This window comes from Aquila chrysaetos, chromosome 3 (genome assembly GCF_900496995.4).
Source record: "Aquila chrysaetos chrysaetos chromosome 3, bAquChr1.4, whole genome shotgun sequence".
In the NCBI taxonomy this organism is placed as follows: Eukaryota; Metazoa; Chordata; class Aves; order Accipitriformes; family Accipitridae; genus Aquila; species Aquila chrysaetos.
In genome coordinates this window covers 54,938,421-54,959,118 of record NC_044006.1, presented here as the reverse complement: position 1 = coordinate 54,959,118, position 20,698 = coordinate 54,938,421, and the positions used below count along the sequence as shown (strand labels likewise).

The 20,698-nt window shown below is 40.1% G+C and overlaps 1 protein-coding gene across 1 annotated transcript in view; it reads left to right on the top strand.

Annotated features, from left to right (window-relative positions):
• The window catches only part of ADAM22 (ADAM metallopeptidase domain 22), a 140,434-nt gene extending 119,881 nt beyond the window's left edge, over positions 1-20,553 (top strand). The window contains 3 exon segments of the mRNA XM_030007955.2: positions 2,295-2,405; positions 12,413-12,536; positions 13,879-20,553. Coding sequence (XP_029863815.2) covers positions 2,295-2,405; positions 12,413-12,536; positions 13,879-13,899 — 256 coding nt within the window. The 3' untranslated portion in view covers positions 13,900-20,553.
• The last annotated feature ends 145 nt before the right edge of the window (positions 20,554-20,698 follow it).

The window sequence follows — 20,698 nt, the reverse complement described above, 5'->3', positions numbered from 1 at the left end:
CTCTATGGGCAAACGGGCTTGATACCAACCGTGCTGGAAACCAATACTGCTAACTCCTCTCTGGGCCCTGCTTTCTTCGGTTTGGGCATTTTGAGTTTATTCTGAAACTTTTCTTCCATCTGCAGTGCACTGTCTTGAGGTGAGTAGGCTCGGAAAGGTTCATAGAGAAGGCCCTCTATTACATTTACAGAAATAATAGTTTGATGCACATTGCAATTTTAACATTGCATGGTCAAAATGGCAACATGGAAGCAGAAATTTTAGCCCTAGATCCCTTGGAGGAGTTTATCTGCCAAATGCCCCTGAGCTCTTGGTCTCTGTGCTGATAAACTCTTACTGAAATGTTATTTTGCTTGTTTTCTTTTCTCTTTGCATGAGACAGTTTGATAAAAGCAAAATTAGTCTGACCAAACTGCCAAGAATACAAATGAGATTGCACATTCTTCTTTAGAAACTTGTCCTGTGCTTTGTGTCATTTTCCAATTGTATTTCTTAAAATTTGTTAAAAAAAGAAAAAAAAAGTTTAAATTAATGATACCATTATTCTGTCATTCAGCAGAGGTGTACACTGGGGCTGAATTGGTCCATAAAGAATGAAACCAGATCAGCTCTTTTTAGCCTAGAGTGAACGTAACCACATGGAAAGAGTATTGTTTTCAGTAAATATGCCAGTGGGTGTATTTTTTTCCTCTGTGCTGTTCAGCTGGTATATTATACATTTTCACTGAGAACTTTGGAGCACTAAATAAGTGGGTAGACAGAGAGAGTATGAGTTGGAAATCTTTTTCCCTCTAAATTTCTTTCTCTTTTAAAGGTGCCCCTGAATTTCCACCTAATTCCCTGCTTTCCTTCTTGCTGCTTATTACAGTCTCTCAACCCAGCAGCGGCCCTGGTGCTAGAGGGAGGAGGCTTGTACTTCCCAAGGGCTGTGCAGCAGCCTGTTAGGGATGGAGCACAGCACGTGTGTTCCTGAGAGAGACCTGCCAGGCAGGAAAATGCTCTTTCTCCTGATGGGGTCTATCCTGGACTGCATGGGACCGCATATCCTGGGTCCATACCCTGGACTTAACCAAGTCTCCTTGGCAAGCCTGTCACCCCTTGGAGAGACAGCTCCCACTGAATGATCCATGTGCTGTGTTGATTTGGTGGGGAATGGAAAGAATTGCCGAGGGTGCACAGTGACTCTGGTCAGAGAGATAACTTCCTCTGTGAGCAGAGAAAATTGACTGAGAATGATCTAACTGTGGCCAGCATTTACTCATTTAGGAAAACAAAAAGCAACACCAGCTGCTTTGAGGATGCCTCAGAATATGTGGAGGCTTTTCCCAGGCAGATTTACCTTCTTACCTTCCCTGGGAAATATAGAATAATATTGAAATCTGTTCTGAAACAGTGGACAGCATTTGGAAAGTCCACCTTTGTGGCCCCTGGGAGTCCAATAAAGCATACTTGTTGAGATGGAAGAAAAGGGGTAACACTGTTACCTGTTAGTAGTAGAGACAGTGTAGTTAACCACTAGAAAATTGGGTTCATTGGGTGCCGAATTCAATTTTTTTTTTAAGCAGGTGTGCACTAATACAGTTCCCTACAAAAGTATCTGACATATGCGTAAGTCTGCAGTAGCTGCACGTATTACGCACAATTTTTTTTTTTGTACATAGCCAAGCACTAGATAGAGACTCATGCCGTTAATCATTTAAGCAAAATTTCTGAAGTACTGAGCAAGGTTTGAGCTCTGCAGCCCTCATGAGCAGCACTGACAGGAGGGTTGCAAGCACACTGGACAGTTCCTGAAAAATCTACTGCTCGTGCCTTTGTGTGACCCCTTGTACCTAACGGATACATGAACAAGGCTTCTGCTAAGGGTATAGCTCTATGGAGACTGCTAAAGCTCTTTTGGGATGTTTTTAATTGTTTCTAGATGTTTTAAAACAAAATTTGTGTTCTTTACTAAAGGCAGATGGTTCAGTTCACATGGAAGGTATGCCAACAAGCCAAATGTTTCTGTGGCTTTTTCAGAAACAGGGTTGATGAAATGGCCTGATAAAACAAGTTTTCTATTAAAATCAATTAGAGTTATACAGGAATGATAATGAGAATTTTCTGAACAAGCTGACACTTTAATTGGGAGCTTGTGTTAAAACAAGTTCCAGGGAACATGCGTTTTGCCAAATAGCAATTCTGACCTTTGTTAATTTTCACTGCTTTTCCTGTAAGCGTTTGTCTTCCTCATTGTTATAACTGATACAAACATCTTTGGCTTAGACTTTCTATTATATATTGTCTTTTTGCAGCAGGGTAACCCATGCATCTGAGCCTGGGCTTTCTCTCGCCCACCAAATCCCGGCCCAAGGCATAAGCCCAGGGGGTTCTGACCACCCCCAAACAGGGAGTCGGGATCACAGGTCAGTCTCACCTGCCCCTGCGTTCTGGGCTGCCATTTTATCCTGTGAAAAGTCCCTTCCCTCAGTATACAATAGTTTCACTGTGGCAAAACACCGTGATTGCTTGGAGGTGCTCCTGCTGATGCAGCGCTAGCTAACCTTCCTCCTCGCCAGCCTGAGGAGTACAAGTCCTCTTGAGCCCAGGTCTTTTGCCTTGTTGCATGTTGCGCTACAAGCCAAATCAAGCTGTTGGTCTAGCTGTAGGCTTACATGTAAGGATACCTGTGTTTTAAAGCGGAATTTCTCAGTGAAAGAAAATGCAGATCCTGGCCATCACTAATGAACATGTGGCCAGGAAGATCAGCCTGAGAGCTTTCTAATGGTATCACGTAGTGGTCTGCAGTAACTCAAGTTTAACCTTTCTGTAACAGATGAATTGAGGTGGTGAACGACGGTCTGTAGTACAACCAGACCCAGGAAACCCTGCAACACGGTTGTGCAACAACTGCATGCTTTGATACCACCTTACACTTTGCTTTCCAATACAGGAAGCCAGATTGGGAGTGTTTCATGGTTACCAAAAGACACTTTCAAATGAAAAAAAGCAAGTCAAAACTACTGCAGCGAGTACAAGAAAATGTGTAGTGCACCTACAATTAAAGCTAAAGCAGAAGTTTATTAGTTCCTGATGATGCTGGCATCAGCCTGTTGCTTCACTTGCAGTTCATCTGTTGCTGCGCTACCACCTTTGATGTTTTCTTTCTCTAAGAGCCCAAGCTGGAAAGCATAAAGCACTCCCGATTCCTGATAAATAAGCGAGCTGAGGAAGCTACTTAGAAGCACTTGTGGCTGAGGGCGAGTACTTTCTGAGAGCTGTGGCTGTGCTTGTGCGGGGCGGGGAGGAGAAGTTCCAGAGCAAAAAAGGAGCAAAAGAAGTCGAAAAAGTGCTGCTGCTTTTGTCGTCAACGTGGTTTGAAATATGGTGGGGGTTGAATGACATGATCTGGCCCAACCTTAACTCATCTGAGCAATCCCTTGTGAGGCCTCTTCCCATGTGTGAGGTCATTGGAGTCACTTATAAACAAGGGTGGCGAGAACTGGCCCAGAAATATTGAAAATAAGTTAAAGAGGAATTTTCTTTCCCTTTTTCCTTGGTTACAATTTGTTTCCTATTTCAGAGTGTGCTAGTCTCTATTATATAAAGGTGGTGATCACAAATAATCGTTAAACTGTTGCCATTCTTATACAACAAGAACAGACTTTAAATTGGACCAGGCAGGCTCCCGTTTCTACATTGCCCTTTTTTCTTAACATGACAGAGGGGGAGCAATTCGCTAACCTTGTTATTGGGGGCTAAGAGAAACCAGTTACAGAAACATTTCTTCTTTCCTGGTAATATTACTGTCAGATAATTAAACACTTTTTATTTCAGAGTTTTCATGTAGCTAATATGAGTATGCAGCTCAGACTTTTTTCCTAAACGGTGTGGTTTTGGTATCAAGATTGCTTCTGTAAAATGTGAGATAACTGTGCAGCCCACCTCCATTAAAGCTTCTTGTGATCCTACCAAATTAAATGATCATCGAAAAATCAGAGAGTTATTTGCACATAAGTGTAAAAAGTGCCACTGTAGTGGCAAATAATTCAAGCCTTTTAACACACTGAGGCTGAAATTCATTCCTGTAGAAAGGGCCAAGCCCAAGTTTCTGTGCTCGTTAGGCTATTATCTTGCAATTTATTCTAGCTGTGCGAAAACATATGTCTTCAACAAACAAACTGCAGGATTGGAGCCAAAATGTCCCTTCATCCTTATTCTGAGATCATGAGAGGAGTTCAGACAATGAGCTTAATGTTGGCCCTCCACATGGGAGTGAATTTTACCCTTAAGACATTAAATGAATGATGTATCCCAAAGAGTTTCCAGGTTAATCAAACGTATGAGTCTTCTTGTAGGTCAGATTTTTTCATGCAGTTGTACACGTTGCCTAGTCCTCACCCAACATCCATACTGATTTATTTGCCATAGTCACTTGCATTTTGGGGATGAAGACATCCTTGCTAAGCTTGTGCTGTGTGTTCTCAGATTTTCTATTCTTGTTCTTCTGCTTTCTCTGTTCCTTCCATTGCTTTCTGCAGGTATTTAAACCCATGGTTCAAAAGAGAATATAATGTAGCTAAGTGGGTAGAAGATGTGAATAAAAACACTGAAGGACCATACTTTAGGTATTTTGTAAATTAATTCTATATAATTTTTAAGAGCTGTTCCAGCATATACAAATATCTTGGGACTCCTACCTTGTATAAATCAATACAAGTTTCTGTAGGTGCAAAGGGCCCCTCTTCTTTTGCTGCATTTTGATGTCTGTTTTTGGCTTCATGTGCAATTTACAATTCTTTTTCTGAATGTTGTAATGAAGCCATTGAAAAGGGCGTGTGTAGTGCATGCATTCCCACCATCATCTATAGCTTGTAGTAGCTTTCTCATCATTTTATGCCAAGTAGTGTTTTATGGGCATGAGACATATTTATCACTAATAAAGTAGTATTAACTTAAATAGAATGTAATTTACTGAAGCAAGTAGTTTCATAACACATTGACTCTACCCACTGTCTTATATAGTGCATACTAAAATTTACATGAAAAAAAAAAAAAAAGAAAAAGTAGTGGTATTTTACCCTCAGCATACAACGAAATAATTAATATATTGTAATTGGAAAACTAAATGTATGAGAATATACTCTGTGCTCTATTTATCAAACCACTAATGAGTCTGTTACAAGTGAGTGTAGGGTTCAACCAAAATATCACTTGTTTTTGAGAGGGGAAGGTGTGTATTATTTAATATATTCCAAGTTGAAGAGAAGAAGCATGCATGAGGCTGGCCTCCCTGTTGTACACAAATCAGGAGACTGAGAACATTTTAGTAGATTCCCGAAAGACACAATCCCACAGCTGAGAGAAGTTTGCATCAGCTGAAAAAATCAGCTAGCATAGGAGAGAATGGAAGACAATTTATGACAAATAATATAAAACATAAAAGAAATTGATGAAGCTGTAAGTTGACATATCAAAAATGAAGCTGAAACAAGAATTATAGAAACAAAAAGAAGAAGAATACAAAGCAAAATCTTTAGCCAAAACAGTGAAGGATGGTAAGAACGAGTAAATAGAATCTTAGCAATAATTTTGCTACATTAGTAGACCTAATAATAGTGCAAAAGGGCAGAAACAGTCACTAAATAAGTCCAGTGTGTATTTGGGAAAAAAACATGTTGGAGTTGAATCACAAGATGCTAATGAAACATTTCCTTTCTAATAGTAGCACTGGCAGATATTAAATAGCAGAGTGGGAATTTAGTCATTTTTAGAAATAAAAATGCCACAAAGCCTTAAAAGAGCATAAAATTGTCACTTTTTTTAAACCATTTGTGTTTGCTTTCAAGAACTATTAAATCACAGAGCAAGTTTCAGAAAGGTTTTCCAATGAACAAATAGGGCAAATAAGGTAAATTTAAGCCTGCCAGTCCTGATCTCAGTCCTGAACAAGGACTAAAAATCCCTGACACAAGAATCCAAGGCTTATGGGAGAATGTTGTGATTTTGCCAACCAGTATCAGCCAGGTCTCTGTGTTGGTGCTTGGACATTCAGGCATGGTGTATTGTGAGTCCATTAGTTTTACCATTGTTGGTTTTAGCATTGGGATACAGGGTCCAGTTCTGGTGTTCACAGTTCAACAAACACATTCAAGAACTGGGGAGGTTTAAGCCCTGAGAAACGTTAGAAGGGACTGCAGGGCCTCAAGCTGTTCAGTTTAATGGAGCAGGCAGACTGAGACAGATAATGACCAAAAGTCACTGGAAGGTGAAATTAGGCAAGCTCACACTAGAAATGAGGTGTGTTTTTATTAGCAAACCTTTTCCTAAAAATACCCTCTGGACCTTTGTTGTTCGGGCAAGGCCATCAGTCACTCACCATAATCTAACCCCATAGCTGTCTTTCAGGGTGTTTGTATCAGAAGCCCTTTGGTCACAATAAACAAAGATATTGATGGAATATGATGATAACACTGGTTTAGAATATGTTACTTTAATTGGTTTAGTTAAACAGGTTTAAATTCCTGTGTGGATACTCTTAATTTGGTTTTCATCTTTTAATATCAGCATATCTTGATTTAGTAACTAGATTAAATTGATAGGAGTGTACCCCACCCCTGAGGGTTTTCAACTGTTGCATTGTATTTGAGATAAACCAAGAATTTTTTTGCATGTAGATGAGGATTAAGCTGCCCCATGTGAGTTTTAAGTGGTGTATATCAGCAGAGATGAAACATAAATTAAAGATTTTACACCATAGCAGCTTACTAATGACTGTCTGCAGCAGTAGCTTTAGAAATGAGAGAGAAACTAGAATAAATTTAGAAACCTATATGTCCTAATTAATTGAGGTAACCATGGGGAAGTATTCTGCTGGCTTATTATGGAAGGCAAAGGATCAAATTTTTTCCTGGGATGAATTGCCATGGGTTTATGAGAGGTTGTACTGAACAGTTTCTCCCCAAAACTCAGGTGCAATTTTGGTTAATGTCACAGACAGGAAAATACTGTTCCTAGGAATGGTGTGTCTGAACATCACATGGCTGGGTTTTGAACCTGTGAAGTAATTCACGAACAAAACAAAACAAACCTTGTTAGGTGAACCAGAAAGGATGAAGTCAGACTGTCCAGCTGATACTATGTTTTAGGAATCATAGCCCAGGATAAGATATTTATGCCAGATAATTAGCTGAGTAGTATTTTTGTTGCTAATCTTTGATATGTCTTTTCTTTTGAAGACAGCCTGAAAGTGACACTGCTGTTTTGCGTGTCTCCCTATAGTTTTAGGAATAATGTGTTGATGACTGGTGCTGTTGCAGGTAGAGTGAAGTAAAATTACAAAAAAAGACAAAAATGCTTCCTACAGTTCCTGGGAATGATGCAGATTTTCAGAAAATAGAGATATTGGGTATCACAAAGACTTTCTCCATTAGGTTAAAAAAATCTGTATAAATCAAAATTTCTCTCTGTCACCTGGTGTCCTAGTTATTAATTTTTTTCTAGTCTACAAGTCTAATGGGTATTTCTATATAATTACTTTTTATTAATGATAATAATAATAGTAGCTGGTGTCTCTGGTGCCTGAAAGCTCCCAGCTGTGGGATTCCCTTCAGTAAGAAAATAAGATCTGTAAAGAAAAATCTCATTTTCCTGCTCAAAGTATAGGCTAGATTTTAATTTTACATGCCAGGCCATAGCTCTGTAACCCAAGCAATAAACCCAGGCAGGAAACCTTTCGCTGATTTCAGCTTTGCTGCAAGGTGTGCTGTTTTAGCTGTGTGATACTACTGCTTATTTTGTTACTGCTAATGACAGTGGCTACCATACAGACTGATCTTACATAATATGGTTAAGGATTACTCGAAATCCTCACTGAATCTTAAAACACTCAGGATGGTGGTATCAGAAAATAAACTGTCAGAATCCCCAAATGTGGCATTTCTGTAGATAATTATAGACAAAAAAAGACTGGAAGGCACCTACTGAAGCACTGAGCTGCCTACATTTGATTTAATGCAAATATTTACAGTAACAGATTCTGTAGGAGTTGTTTAAATAGAAAAATAGTTTACAAAAAACCCAGGTTTTTTAGAGGGAGACCCAAGACACATACCCAGAAGGAGAATGGCCATCCCATATCAGAAGGGCACTGGCAAGGGGCATGGAAGGCAGGAGACAACAGGCTATAATTTCCCTCCTATTTTTAATGTGCTTTGGTGTCCTTGCTGTCTTCTTCCTCGATTTCTTCTCAGCTCTTCCTCAGCTGATCATTAGCCAGAGTTGGCTCTGCTGCTTTGCCAGGTCCATTGCCTTCTCTGTGAGCATCCAGCTGAGGCCAGAGCTGTGACCAGCCACTAGCTCCCTGCTCTCGCTGAGGCAGCTTTAGACCGTGTTTAAAGAAAAAAAAAAAAAAAAAGCTTTTTCCATTACAACCAAAGCAAAATATTGGCCTTGTTGGCAGACAATGAAAAAAATGCCTATTGATGTCAGTAGGATCAGGATTTCATTTCAAGAGTTACGGAGAAGAATTCATTAAAGCGTGTGAATGCCTGCTTCTGGGCCGTTACTGTGCAGTTCTTAAAGTGGACGGCTCAAACCACAGCCTTTGCCTCTTTTGCAGCCCCCCACGAGCTGAGCCTCCCCTCTGCTGCTGCACTTTCTGAGGAAACTTGAGCACATTTGTGGTTTTTAAAAGGAATTGCATTTAAAATGTTAAAATGTTTAGCCACATCAGTGTTTTTAGAAGATCCCAATTTCCTAATGTAGGATAATTTAGGCTGATGATGTCCTACAAAGAGCTGAACCCACAGCAGCAAAGGTCAGGTTAGGCTGACAGTATCTGCCTTTGGGCTTGAAATACTTTCACCGGGTTGAATGTTAATTGAATTTCATTAAATTATTTTAGTCTGCGAAACAGAATCAAGCACAGCTTCTGAACAGTTCAGATCTGTCAGGGCCACCTGCCTTGAGTTCAGCTAAAATGACACTCGAAGTCACAAGACGTTTAGTTGTGTGACCGGGGTGACACATTTCACACCATCTCTTGTGGGCCAACACTCTCCCTGTTTAGGTGATGAGAAGGCAGAGCAGACGCCTGGCTGCAGGAGAGCGCATGCAGATGTCCTCCCACTGCCACAGTGTTTTGTTGTGAATCACAGCATGGTCTCCCCACACTCTTAGTTTCAGCTTCCAGGACAGAAAGACAGGTGCAAAATGGCCAGTACCTCTTGCTTTCTGGTCAGAAATTAGAATTTTTGCAGTGCCTTGAGGTGCATGGCTTCATTTGGGGTTGGCACTAAAACCTCTGAATCTGTCATGGCGTGTACAGGGCAGAACGCAGGCTAGGTTCTTTTATAAACTTCAGCTGGAAGCAACATTTGGCATGAAAGCTAATGGATTTGATAGCAGGCTAACTAAAACCCCAGTGAAAGCTAAATGGATCCCACCCTTGACCAAAACTGCAAAGTTTTGCCTACCTTTAACCCCAGCATTACCTTGCAAGTGTCCCTGAATGCTGTCTTTCTTCCATCCTGTAAATGAGAAACGTCATGTCTGGCTCTTTCTCATTTAAAGTATATGTAAATCTGGGATACACAGCACATACACAGTTGCAGGGCATAATCTGAAAGGTGATAAAAAACACCTCAAACAACTACGCTTATCACACAAGATGCATTGTAAGATCTGTGAGCATACGCTTAGTAGTGATATGTTTTCACAGTCACAGTAGATGGCACTAAAGATCACAAAAACCAGCGTGTAACTGTAGCAAAAATAAGTGGGGAGGCCCTGTGAGGGGAGGGCAAGGTCATTTCTGTAAGTGTGCAACTGCATCCTCGATGTATCGATGTAGCTTTGCAAATGCAGGTGAGCAGCGATGTGCACATCAGTTAGGGGTGCAAACTGTAGTTGAGCAGGTAACACAAAGGGGGGCTGAGAAGAAGGAAATGTAGGCAGCTACACTGGAGGTCTGGGCTTCAAAATCTTTTGAAAAGGAAGCATTGTGTTTCAGTTATGATGCAAAGCTGCCTGGCTAAAGGCTCAGTTAGGGATCCTGGTCAGAGGACATGCTGTGCAGGGAAAACGTTCAAGATGCCCCATCCTTGGGGGGTTACTGCTCCTTCCAGGATCACCTGCTCAGGCTGATGGACGGGTGGATTGGCCATGGCTTTCCCTCTCACCATGGCCTGCTCTTGCACTGCCTAAAATAACCTGTGGGAAGAGCCTGTGGTGTGCAGGAGGTGATGTTGCCCCTGGTTGTAGCACAAGGGATGGGAGATGCCTTTGTTCTGCATGCCACCTCCTGGCTGTGGTACCTATATAAACAGCTTTCTGATAGGGCTTGCCAAGTCTGATCTAACATCCCCAGTTTCTTGCTTCTAATCTCTAGGTGCATTGTTATAAATTTAAACATGAAGATTTTAAATTCTCCTGCAGCTGTGGGGCAAAATTCATGAATAATTGGATTACTAATAATAGGTAAAATCTGCTCTCCTTATCTTCCCTACTTTCTCTTCTCCTTATTTTTTTTCATTCTAGATCCACTAATACTTTATTAGTGATCCTTATCAGTCCAAGTGTGGGCAGAGGTGAGAGGACTTGTATGGGTAGTGAACAGCAGGGCACTGTTGAGAACCTTTCCCTGGTTTTTTTTTTTTTTTTTTTTTAAATAACCTGTTTTCTTGCATGTGCAGTTTGGTGCCCAGATCTGTGATGCTGGACATAGGAAAAGCTTGTTTTATACTGCAGGAGCTGTTTGAAATTTTCTTCCTGAAAACATTAATATATGTCCAGTTCATCTTAATGGGTGATCAAAGTGCATGTGCTGAAGATGTGCTCTTCCATGTTTGGATAATTGTACCAGCCTAAATCTTTTAAGTGCTGAACTTAGAGGCTACCGCATGAGGCGTTAGAGCACCATAAGCCAGATTGGAGAGCTCTCACCATATAATTTCCATTGACACCTTGTTGCTCGTGGCTACCATCAATCATTGTTTGTATGGGAGACGAGAGTGTGCTGTTGTAGGGAGCTACAGACACAAGAAAATGATACACTAGTCCAAAATAATAGAATAATTATTTAAAGGTAAATTAATTTCATTTAGTAATAGAGATACAATCCAATTCCAGACGCAAAAGAGTCCCTGCCTTGTCTGTAATCCTCTCTAGATGAAACGACATGATCCTGCAAATCCCAGAGCCAGGGATGTGGGGCTGTCTGCCAGGGGTGGCTCCTGTGGCTCCTTGGTATCAGTGACGGTGCTCATCACTGGGGTCTACAGCTGCACAACACGCAGCCCGCTGCTGCATTTGAGGGCCTTGGAAGACCTGTCTGTAGAAACTGAGGGAAACCTTCCATCTTCAGGGATGCGTTAAGCTCAGAAGATAGTAGGCAGCAGTGCTCAGGGAGGGTCTGGGTGGTGTGCTTGCACTAGTGGGAGGCCTCCTTTGAAAAATGCCCTTAGTCTGCAAAACAGAACAAGGCGGCCAGGGTAGCTCAATTTTTCTACTTTGAGGCTTTTTTTCCCTTTTATTCTGCCCAGATTTAAAGCCTGATAGGAACCTCTCAAGTGGGAAAAGTGCAGAATCTCAAAACAGAAGCGTAAGAGTTTTTCTTGGGTATAAAATTTCAGTCAATAATGTGCTGCTGCCTTATTGACATGAAAAGAATGCCTTTCATGTGATACAAACATTTACTTGCTCCTGCTTACTCTACTCACCTTGTACAGAAATGCTGATTGCCATTGACTAATCAGTCCATTTTTGTATATTCTCATCAGACTCTTTCTTTGGCTGGAACAATATGCACTGTATGATGCTTGCATGTCTAATAATTTGTTATTAGCACTTTGTATATGCCTTTGTTACTTCACAACTAACAGTTTGGCCTCCAAGTGCATGCATTTGTGTAAATTAATGTGTTATAAAAGAATAGATTTATTTGCTATGTTTGTATCAATATAGGAGATGTGTAAGATATGCATAAAGACACTGATAAATGCCATTTAGTCACTGGCAGAAGACATTGTTCAGCTTGTATTTATACAATCACTGTTTCTATTTAGGCTTCATAATGCTATGTCTATCTTTTAGATCTGTATTTATTCAATTGCAGATTTGGTTGTTAATTTTATAATGATTAATTACAGTACCATATAAAACAGTTTAAGAAATAATTTTTGTTATGCATTACAATTCTAATAAGAAGTAGGAAATTTTCTTTTTTTCTTCCAGTGTTCCTGAAAGCTATAAATACCTTTATTCGTATCATGAAATTATTAGACTACTGATCAAACAACTTTATCCCCCTGATACTGAGCTAATAATAAACTATATACTTGGTTCTGAACCAAGCTTCAGAGTAATGGCAGTTGCTGTTGCAGTGCTAGGACCTGAAAACATCACATTTATTTTGTGTGTTTCAACATCTCAGGACACTGTCTCCTGCAAAGTCTCCATCTTCGTCCACTGGATCTATTGCTTCCAGCAGAAAATACCCTTACCCGATGCCACCGCTTCCTGACGAGGAGAAAAAAGCCAACAGGCAAAGTGCCAGGGTATGTGTCCCTCTTCTCTGTGCATTTCATCAGTGACTTGATTTACTGGTAGTTTTTTGAAAGGAAAGTGTGACAGATCAGCATCTTTGACTAACAGTGAGAGCAGCAGTGGCATTTCCTTCGTACCCTTAACTCTAGAAGCTGCCGAAGGCCGAGCCTCTGGCAGCGATTAGGGAAGCCTCGGTGGCCGTGTTTACAGATATCCGTTCAGGTTGCTCTTAAACCTGCCCCGAAGCCCAGATTTCACTGGTTGTCTTATTTCAAGCTGGGAGCGTGCCTGAGGCAGCCTTCGGGCTGCGGAGGACAGGCAGCCCTGGAGCAGGCGGTGCATCTGGCTCTCCTCCCTTACCCCTTGCAGGGGGCTGACACTGCCAGCAGCTCTGATTCAGGCTGGGGGACAGCTGCTTTCCAGCTTTATGGAAGGGTAACTATATTGCAGTTAAGGAGAATGTGGAGGCCTTGTATCAAGCCCTTGCAGACCTGGAGGGACTTTGCTGCCACGTGCCCTGAGCCCACCTTGGCCCGCCCAGGGTGGGCAGGAACCACTGGAACGTGCTGTAGATGGTGATGCTGCTCTGCAGGGAGAGATTTCCAGCTGCTGCCAAAAGGCAATGCTAGCTGTTGCTCCCTTTGTATCAGACATAGATTCAGACATAGCAGATACTTGAATAAGCAAAAAAACTCTGAAATGTACTTTAGGAGTTTTACTCGTGGTAGCTTTAGTTCATGTTCCTGCAGATGAGATTCCCATCTCTGCTCTCTGTCCCTTTTTTCCAAGAAAAAAAGGAGTGGAGTGCTGCTGAGACGACCTGCATGCTGCTACCCCCACATCCTGCTTGGAGCAGAAAGCCTTGTGAGGGGCAGCACAGGGTCTCCCACATGCCTATGGAGCAGAGCAGCTTGGGGGAAGGGCTGCATTGATGTTTCTCAGCCCTGGAGCTGCCTCGGCACTAGCTCAAACCCATGGCAGAAATACATGCTGCTCTGAGCAGAGTTAGGCAGAAGAGAGTGGGAAATTACGCTAATGTTAGTGGAGCTATAACGTAAAAGCTGTCTAACACAAAGTTGATGCTACACTGACATTTTTCCTTCAAACTCTCCACACTCCCAGCTGTGGACATTTACTATGCCAACTGCAGGTCACGCTGAAATGCTTGAGACTGCTGACTTTGTGGTCTGAACAGATACCCACCAGAGGCTGGGAGGAGACCAAGAGCATAGCCTTGGTGACTCAAGTGATGTAGATGCAGTTCCCGAAAAAAGCTCCTCACACTGTTTGGGTAACAGCCTGTTCTATCTTGGTGTTCAAGTGTGTGTTTGTGTTCCTTTTCCCCCTCTCCAGCTATGGGAGACGTCCATTTAGCTGCACTGTTTTCCTGGGGTGACATCAGAACTGTTTACTTCGAATTTTATAGAAACTCAGCGTCACTGAGTCATTGCACATTCATCTGCTCTTCAGACAATTTGAAAGCTCAACAGAGATGCTCGTGGTCACAGTGAGCACCTCCTTTCACCTGGAAGGGAAAAAAGCAGTCATTTTTTTCTTTCTTTTTTGTTGACTAGTATTTTATGGATTTGATGAACAACCGAAATCATAACAATTAACAGGGGATAATTAGCCCGGATGTGACAAGGCTATTCTGCATGATGACAGATAAACTTACCTAGAATCCCAGCTGCAGTCCATTTGCCAGTCCCGCGTAAGAGAGGTTTTTCTCTGGTTTAATGCAGTCCTGAGTCAGACCAGAGTGGAACTGGGAACACACCTCATGGAGAGCCCAGCCGATGTAAACTTGTACGCTGTATGCATGAACCTTGTGTTCTTTACTTTCCACATGTAAGGGATAAACGACATACTGTAGTAGAAATTAGCATGCAGGAGTAAGAAATATAGGATTTTTTTGTGACAGGATTTCAAGCTTTGAAAGGCAACTATTTGACACAAATGTCAAACAAACAAGGATTACATCTTTTTTTTTTACCTTATGTGTTTATAATCTCAGTATACAGATTGTATATATGTAAACATTTGATAATGTCAAAAATAGCTGTTATACATAATTGTATTTTGCCAAATGCCGAAAGAAACAGTCATGACTAACATCATCACACTTCAAATTTTCTAATATTACGAGCAGACAACTTTGGAAATACAGAAAGTACAGTACTGTAAAACCGTGTCTCTCGGAAACTGGTGTTTGACCAAAATCTGTACTATCTTTTCAGTATCTTATACTGTCTTGACAATCTCAGTTGTATGGTAGACTGCAGAAACCGGTACAGCAGCACTTTGTCTTAAATCATTGTAAGAGGAACCAGCCAAAATACGTTGTTCAGTGAGATGACCAGTGTATCCTCTCACAGCTGTAATCAAGAATGATTTGGCAGACAACAGAGTCTTTGAGTAATACGCAGTTCAAACTTACTGGACATTTGGGAATACTTCTAAGTAGTCAATTCAAGATGTGGTGATGTGAAGTCCTCCTGGTGAGAGTTGCTGTGTATTTTTGATAGAGCATTTCAGACACTTTTAGATGGCAAGGCGTAGCTTATGAGAAGCATAACGATTTCACTGCACTAGATAATAACAGTGCTGGGCAAGTGGCCAGTTTCATTGCTGTCTTTTAATTTCTGTTACTGGAATTGCCTTTACCGTGCGCTTGAACGCTATGCTTGCTGCCCCTGAAGGCCCCTTGACAATTTTTTGGGGCATTAAACTGAGTACAAGTGAGTTTAGCCTAAAAAAGCAGGGTGTGGGAGAACAAATCTTTTACCATGGAGATGTTAATCTTGTGTATAAGTGGATGGTTAGTTCTCTAACACATGAGACTTCTAAAGGTTGTTGTAAAACAAATGTCTTTTGGTTAGGAATTTTCAGTCAGTAAGAAACTGGACCATATTAAATCAGTTTATAATTCTCCAGCTTTCCAAAATTGACTAATTCTTAGCTTCAGGTAGTACCATTGCAGAATAAAACACCTGATTCTGTGTGGTGCAGTTGAATACCTTGCCCAACAGCTGTATGATCAATTAGATACTATTGTAATGGGAACATCTACGGTGTTTCTGAATCTTCTACCTCTTTCATGCATTTCCTTTAATAAGTGAACCCAACACTTGCAGCCTTTTAATATATTTTTTTACCTTTTAAGTCTCTTGATAAAGTCAGATATATGTAAGATTAAATTAAGAAATGTTTAAAGATGTCAGCAACTGTAAAGTATGCAAGATTTTTAGAAGCACTATATTTTAGGATTAGGCTGTATGTTGGATTATGACAAAATACTGGCCTTGGTGTTCAAATGATTTTCCTTCACAGTCGACAGGTTCTGGTAAGTATTTTGGAAAAAGACAAATATGAGTGAGCACTAGTGCATGCAGACAGACCATCTGGGAGGAGCCAGTCACTTGTAAGTGCTTTTGGAAAAGATTCTGCACTTTTGTGAGGAGTTAATGTCCGTCAGCACTGAAGAATATTTTTTGCAAAGATTTACTTTGAGTGTAGGTAACTGGATGAAAGACAGTTGGCAGCATGTAGCTCATGAAGTTAGGGTCTGAGCCATAATCACTTGAAATCAGTATGTCTTCTATTGATTTCACTGGACTTTGAGCAGGACCCTCAAGGAGTTCAACCACATTAGGACATTATGCTAACCTGATAGCCGCTGTGTTACTCTGTCACCTGGAAGCTGTTTTTCCCTCCCATACTAGTACCTTGTCTTTAGTAACTGGCCTGTTCATCATATGCCTTTTATGGTATTTTGTTTGGATACAAACTGGCATGTAGTTCTGAATAATCCTATTAGATTTCTGTGCATATTTTATGTTTACCACTGTTTACTCTTCCCTTTCCATTTGCCTTATCAAGAAGCAGCAAGATGTGGCAGACAGAACTGCATATAACATACTGGCTCTTTGTGTAATGTTCATAGCTTTTTGTTTTGCTAACAAATGGCTCTCCTGATGAATTTTCAATGTAGTATGTACTTTTAGCTTCTCTCTTGTTTTGGTATAATTCATTTGTAGCATATGATGATACAGTTATGTGTGTAGTCTAACAGTCACTTTCATGTTTGGAGATATGTAGTGACTGGAAGTCTAGTTATGAGCACTAAGTTTAAGTTAAATAAATATTGACTTCCACTTTGATGGCCTAGAGTGAGAACATCACAGGACTTGGGTCTTTGCAAAACTCTTCTGCAGGGAACTTTGCATTGGGTTGGTAACTTAGAGACCTTGTCGTTGCACAAAACCTGAGCTGGCAGGGCTGTGTGAGCCTCCAAAGCCAATGCAGGTTAAAGAGAGAAGTTGTTTGCTTACATTCTGTGGGTTCCTACTTTTAAAATGTAGTGTGTTGGAAAGCTGCCAGATTAATAACCTTGAAGACTGCAAACATTTTTATCCACTGCAGTTAGTTACACTGGCAATAGCAATATAAATTGCCGCATAATACCTCATCCAGTCTAAAATAAGTACTTGTATTGTCAGTAAGATAGCTCAGTCATTTTGACTCATTGAGACTCATGCTTTTGTTTTTCTTTTTACTTTAATAAATGAACTAGTTATTTCTAGCTATGCTGTAGATGCCTGTTGAAGTGGGGAGGTTATCAGTTCTTCTCAAATAGAAGTAATTGTCCATATGAGCATAGGACCTGCAGGATGAGCTATACTTAAGTTAGTGTTATGTATTTCAACGTGGGAGAAGAATCTTGTATGATTTAAAATAAAATTAATATGACTAACTGATGGAGACTGGAAAACCGAGATTGTATCCAAATAATAACGCTGCACAATGATGCCACAGTTTAACAAGTAAAAATTTACCTGCTAATTCTGAATTTGTTGAGTTACGAACTTCAGTAATCCATACTATAGACTTTGGTGAATATACTCAGGCAATATACCAGAAATGGTTGTGATGGATAATTTACATACAGTTTTGTTATATTTAAATCAGAGTTTTAAGGAGGTTGTTAATTTTTATACAGCCTATCTTTGCTTAAGTTGTGAACTTAAGTCACCAATTGCCAATTACCCATTTGAAGTGTGACTTGACTTTGAAGATAGCTTACTTCCAAATGATTTAAGAGTTCCTGATTTATGAGATGTTGAACCTGCTAAGCTCATGCACTTATTAGGTAATTTTGGTTGTTCATTAGCACAAACGGACCTTTGAGCTATAGCCTGAATTAAAATCAAAAAGAAATTGTGTCAGTAGCTAGTGTACTGAAGTCCTCTTACCTGAATCCCTGTTCCTGGTTTTAAATGAACCAAGTGGTCTTGTCAACACCAATGTGACAATCGTTTTCAAAACCAGAGCTAAGAATAGGTACATACACTGTTACACGCATGCATGTACTACAAATTCTGACCAAATGTGCAGTCATTTCGTTAATGAACAGGATAGGGTGTAACGTGAAAGAATGATGAGACTCTATAATCCTACAGGATAACAAGCTGGCTCTTAGGACTTGCCCTGTCATTGAATCCCACACCTAGCCGTTGTAAGCAAAATTATCACACTCCAGTGTAAAACTCAGCAAGCTCCTGTTCTCTTCTCTTTCATCCCCTTTCTGCTCCTACTGAAAAGCATTTCCGTGAATGATAATTACATCCAGTAAGAACCTCTTGTGTTAGTTGGCTAAGATCAAAAAGGTGCTAAGTTTGTCACCTTTCCACACAGTGGCCTGGATAAGGTCTTTCCAGTGCTGTTAATACATCTTTTGCTCTTGCTACAGTGTAGGTGATGGAGCCTCACGTCTCATGTGTGATTTGCACTGGTAAAACCATTTGGTGGCTCAGTCATCCTGTGTCTTTCTCACCCTCTTGCACTGTTGAAGGCCAAGTCGGTGAACCTAAAAGTTGTGCTGTGTCCTACTTCTCTTGCTGCAAGTCTGAAGATCATCCATTTCTTTCTCTAAGTTATCTGAGTATCTATCTGTATCATTAGCAGACTGTTTGGGCCACTGTTATCAACCACAGTGTGAGGTTATTTGCCTTGTTTTTAAAGAGCCTGAGCATTCTGGTCTTCTCAGAAGCCATTTTTTTGTCCAGAATGGATTATCCATCAGACAGCTGAGCTGATGACCCACTATTTGTATGGCTTCCAAACCATATGAGACATCAGCAATACGGGATTTGACTTTGATCAGATTTCCCGAAGACAGATATGAATAAACTGCACACATATACACAGCTTGTCATCCCATGACTGCATGGTGGGGTAACGTTCCTGTGTGCACATAACTGTTATTCTAATAGAGCAGGAAAAAAGGAAATGGTGAAACTGAGTGTGTAGGCACAGTTGCAATACAGATAGGACTCTTAAGTGTGATTTCAACAGGAAATTAAGTAATACCTCCTATCATCTACACTAAAAAACTCCTTTGACCTGAGTATTTTCCAAGTTGGCTTACGAAAATATTTCTGGTGCCTCAAGTATGGATGCTGATGTAAACTAAAGCTTTGGAAACAGTAGCTCATACACCCAGCAGGTGGTATCTTGTCATTCCACAACTTTTCTGCAACTATTTGGAAAAGCACTACAACAGTTAACACTAATATGTTATCTCAGCCAAGTAACAAAAACAAGCAGTAAAAGTACGTTCAGAACACAGAAATGTGGTTGTTTGCTCACACTTGAGAAACTTTGTGCCCAACTTCAAAATTGGCTCACCTAGCCAGGTCTGGTGGTTTTAGTTCTCTAAAATCCAATCTACACCAGTTTCAAAATCACTTTAGCTAAGCCAGCTTTAAACTGTTTAAAAACTTCTGCTACGTAGACAGACTGTAATTGCAATATAACTCAGAATGAGATGAGGAAGATGGGGGAAAATAAGCGCAGAGCACTTAAAAAGAAACACATTCTCTAAGGGAGAAGTATAGGTGTCTTACACTATTTTTAATTACTAGAGCATAAAATGTTAAAGCAACAAGCTAATTTTTTTTTAATTCTGTATTCCTCTGAATAAAAAAAAAAAGTTTTGGTTAAAAAAAATCTTAACATGAGGCCTTAAGACCTTATATATTCTAACTTTAGCATGGAGAGTCTATTTTTACAACCACGTTAGAAATTCTGTATATAGGCCTGACTGACCTTGTAAGTATAGTGGTGCTAGCAGCTAATCATGCAATATCATAAGGCTCTGTATAACAGTAAATGCTGATTTATTTTGATTATTGGTGCAAGGACTCCTGCTCACTGCCTGTGTAGAGACTCTGCATATTTTATGCTTGGAAATACAGTCCAGAACATATTCAAACTGTGAATATATAACCTGATTTTTCTTTTCTTAAGGGTAAAAATATATTACAATAGGTAATGTTTTATATAGAATACAGTACTTATTTTTATTGTTGCATAAATGCAAAATATTTTTTTCAGAATAGCAAAGCATTACAGAATTTTTAATCCGCTGGAGAAAACAGTATTTACAGTATGACCAGTTCTTTCAGCAAAGCTTTTGGGGTGGTATATACCAATTGGCTCTGCCAGCTTCATTTTGTGCTAATGTTTATCTTCAGCATTGCTGTAAAAAAAGGCTATCTATTTTTTCACTCATACTAGCCCTTATTGGTAAAACATTTAGAGAGGCAAGGAGAATCACTTGAAGAGGCTGGGCTAGTATTAGCAAAAACAACCGATCTATACCATATTGTTGTCTTTGCTAGTTAAAATCCTTTAAAGAACATACCTGATGTAATAGAAACTAAGATTTTGACAAACACCAAAATGAAGCATTGCAATTTACAACTTTCTAGCTTTGAGTGTGATATTTTTGTCATAAACATTACAGGCATTGGGCTGTTGAAGTGAATGAATCTGGCTTTCATGTAGCTAAACAAAATGTTGCTTTTTATAAAATAAAATCATTGTAATTTGGGGTTCTAAATTCCTGCTCACTTTTAATAACAGCATCACAGTATCCACTTCTATCAGAGTATTTAATACAAATGCCTGTGGTTTTCAATGTTACTAACATATTGTAACATCAGTAAAGTGACTTTCAATGACAAAGACTGTTGTATTTTGTTCTCAGAAGTCCTTATATTTAGCGCTTCCTGTTTCATAGGACTCTGTAAAAAGAAAATGCTGCACACACGAGAAAAAATGCTAATGGCTAATAATAGAATACAGATGCTATTTTTAACAGAATACAGAT